The sequence below is a fragment of the Nicotiana tomentosiformis genome, chromosome 11 (genome assembly GCF_000390325.3).
Source record: "Nicotiana tomentosiformis chromosome 11, ASM39032v3, whole genome shotgun sequence".
NCBI classification, from domain to species: domain Eukaryota; kingdom Viridiplantae; phylum Streptophyta; class Magnoliopsida; order Solanales; family Solanaceae; genus Nicotiana; species Nicotiana tomentosiformis.
This window is the reverse complement of record NC_090822.1, coordinates 63,637,652-63,640,673: the sequence shown is the minus strand read 5'-3', so window position 1 is coordinate 63,640,673 and position 3,022 is coordinate 63,637,652. Positions and strand designations below refer to the sequence as shown.

Here is a 3,022-nt window from a genome sequence, read left to right as displayed (position 1 = left end):
GTGTAGGTTCTTGGTACTGTGGTTATACATCCACCCGCATACATTGAGGTGAGGCAGCAGGGCCGCTTGATTTGAGTTGTGGTACTGAACGTCCACCTCCACCTGCATACATTGAGGTGAGGCGGCGGGGCCTCTTTGTGTGAAGATTGTTATAGAGGATCTCATCTTAAATCCTATAAATGTTGTTGATAGCTTTTAATAAGCTTGCTATGGTTGAGACGGTTATCTATATTATACTATTGCCGCACTGGTCCATCATATTCTTCTTGTATTTATGAATTCTTAAATTGGCGTTTAGTTTTCATACTAGTACTATTCGATGGTACTAACGTCCCTTTTGCCGGGGGTGCTGCATCTTTAAATGGATGCAGGTGGTTCCACAGTAGGAGACATTGATCAGTGATAGCAGTACACCTTCTTTCCAGCGGACTTGGTGAGCCCCTCTTCATCTCGAGGTCATGCACCTTTTGTTCTTTGTGTATTCTATTTGAGGTATAGCTGGGGCCTTGTTGCCGGCATTATCATTGTACTCATCTTTATCTATAGAGGCTCCGTAGACATAGTGTGGGTTCTGTATTGGTGTTGGGGAAAGACAAACTATGTGATATTGTGGTTGTATTACTTGTCCATTTGAGCCTTTAAAAATGATGAAACTATTGGTAAGAAATTGGTAATTACAGACATGACCACTTTATTGTTTAATTAAGGAAAACATATATTCTCTTTATTCATGAATGAGTTTGGGTATAAGGAATCTAACAGGCTTGCTCGGTCGAGTTCACTCGGTTGAGCGCCGGTCGCGCTCCCCGATTTTAGGGCGTGACAAACTTGGTATTAGAGCCTTAGGTTTTAAAGTGTCCTAGGATGTCTCGGAGCCGTGTCTAGTAGAGTCCTTATTATTGGTGTGTTGTCGACCACATCTATAATTAGGATGCTGCATGGGCATTTAGGAATAATTCCCTTCTTTCATGTTCTTGATCGTGCGATAAAGCTGGTTGTAAGATTGTTCCTCCTTTAACTCCTACGTTGCTCTAATTTTTAGTACATGGCACCTAAGAAGAAGGCAAGAACTGGCCAAAGAGCCAATGTCACCCTAGGAGTGACAGTTGACCCTATAATTGATGATGCGGGTGAGCACCCGAGGAGTAAGGATATTCCTCCAGTTACTACAACTGATCAGACCACACCTGTCCCTATACCTACTGAAGGTGCAACAGTTCCTCCAACTGCTATACCAGTTCCACCTCCAGCTATAGCTTCCAATTCTGGTGTGTCTGATATTGATATTAGGGGAGCCATACAAATGTTGACACAGTTAGTGGCTTCTTAGGCCCAGATATCGAGTGTTGGGCCTACTTCTTCTAGTCATCCAGGGGAATCTGCTAGTTCCAGGGTGAACAAGTTTATTCAGTTAGATGCTCTAGTGTTTACGGGTGCTGATCCCGAGGAGGACCCCCAGGACTTCATTGATGAGATGCACAAAACTCTCCGGGTTATGCATGCTACAGAGACGGAGGGAGTAGAATTGACCTCCTACCGCCTTAAAGGGGTGGCCTACTTTTGGTTTGAGTTGTGGGAGGAATCCCGTGAGGAGGGAAGCCCTCCAGCAAGGTGGGGTGAGTTCACATATGCCTTTATGGATCATTTCTTGCCTGCCGAAACTAAGGCAGCTCGTGCCGCTGAGTTTGAAAGCCTGAAGCAGGGTAGTATGAAAGTGTGGGAGTGCCATATGAAGTTTGCGCGCCTGTCCAAGTATGCTATTCATATGTTGCCCACTATGGAGGCTAGAGTGCGTCGGTTTGTATAGGGCCTTAGCCCCTTGGTTATCAATGAGGCCTCTACAACTGCCTTGAATTCCGATATGAACAATGGTAAGATGGTGGAATTTGCTCAAGACACAGAGACCCGCAAATTGAAGAATAGAATGGAGCGTCAGAATAGCAGCAAGGCCCGGTCCGCTGGCAACTTTGGTGGTTCTTCCGGTGGTGGTTGTGGTAGGTCAGCATTCAGAGGAGCGTCATCAGGACCTTCCCAATCATTCGCCCAGTCTTCGATGGGTGCACAGTCATCTGGACCCAGTCAGGGCAATAGGGGACCCCACCACCAGGGTCGGCCCAACAGAAGGTTTCAGCAGCGGAGGCTTTCATGCCCTAAGTGTGGGAGGATGCACTTTGGGTCCTGCTTCATGGACCTACCAGTATGCTATGGGTGTGGTGTGAGGGGTCACATTCAGAGAGATTGTCGCTCTTCCCGCCGAAATATGGGCAGAGGTACGACACAGCCAGCTAATTATGCAGCTACTACATCCACAGCACCTCCAGCTTGAGGTACCCCAGCGCCCGCGAGGTGTGGTGCAGCTAGGGGTGGTGCACAGAATTCGGGAGGACCCAACAGATTTTATGCTATGCCGAGACATTGGGAATCAGAGGCTTCTCCAGATGTTGTCATAGGTATATTGACTGTCCAATCTCATGATGTATATGATCTTATTGATCCCGGTTCCACTTTGTAATATGTCACTCCTTAAGTTGCTATGGAATTTGGGATAGAACCAGAACAGCTTCATGCGCCATTCTCTGTATCTACTCCGGCTGGTGAGTCTATTTTGGCCGCGCGGGTTTATAGGGATTGTGTTGTCACGTTGCGTGGTCGAGACACCGTGGCCGATCTTATTGAATTGAGAATGGTCGATTTTGATGTGATAATGGGGATGGATTGGCTTTACTCTTATTTTGCTAAGCTTGATTGCCGAACCAGAACTATTAGGTTCAAATTTCCAAATAAGCCAGTTATTGAGTGGAAGGGTGATGATATAGTGATGAAGGGTAGGTTTATTTCTTACCTTAATGCCACGAAAATGATCAACAAGGGATGTATTTACCATTTGGTTCGGGTTACGGACACCGATGCTGAGGCACCTACACTTGAGTCTGTGCCTGTTGTGAATGAATTTTCGGGAGTATTTCCGGATGAACTCCCTGGGATCCCACCAGATAGGGAGATTGATTTTGGGATTGATGTG

At 46.4% G+C, this 3,022-nt stretch overlaps 1 protein-coding gene across 1 annotated transcript; it reads left to right on the top strand.

Moving 5' to 3' along the window:
• Positions 1 to 1,876: 1,876 nt before the first annotated feature.
• On the top strand, positions 1,877 to 2,326 carry LOC138901563 (uncharacterized). Its single transcript, XM_070189334.1, has one exon. It carries the CDS (start codon positions 1,877 to 1,879, stop codon positions 2,324 to 2,326), a length of 450 nt encoding a protein of 149 aa, XP_070045435.1.
• The last annotated feature ends 696 nt before the right edge of the window (positions 2,327 to 3,022 follow it).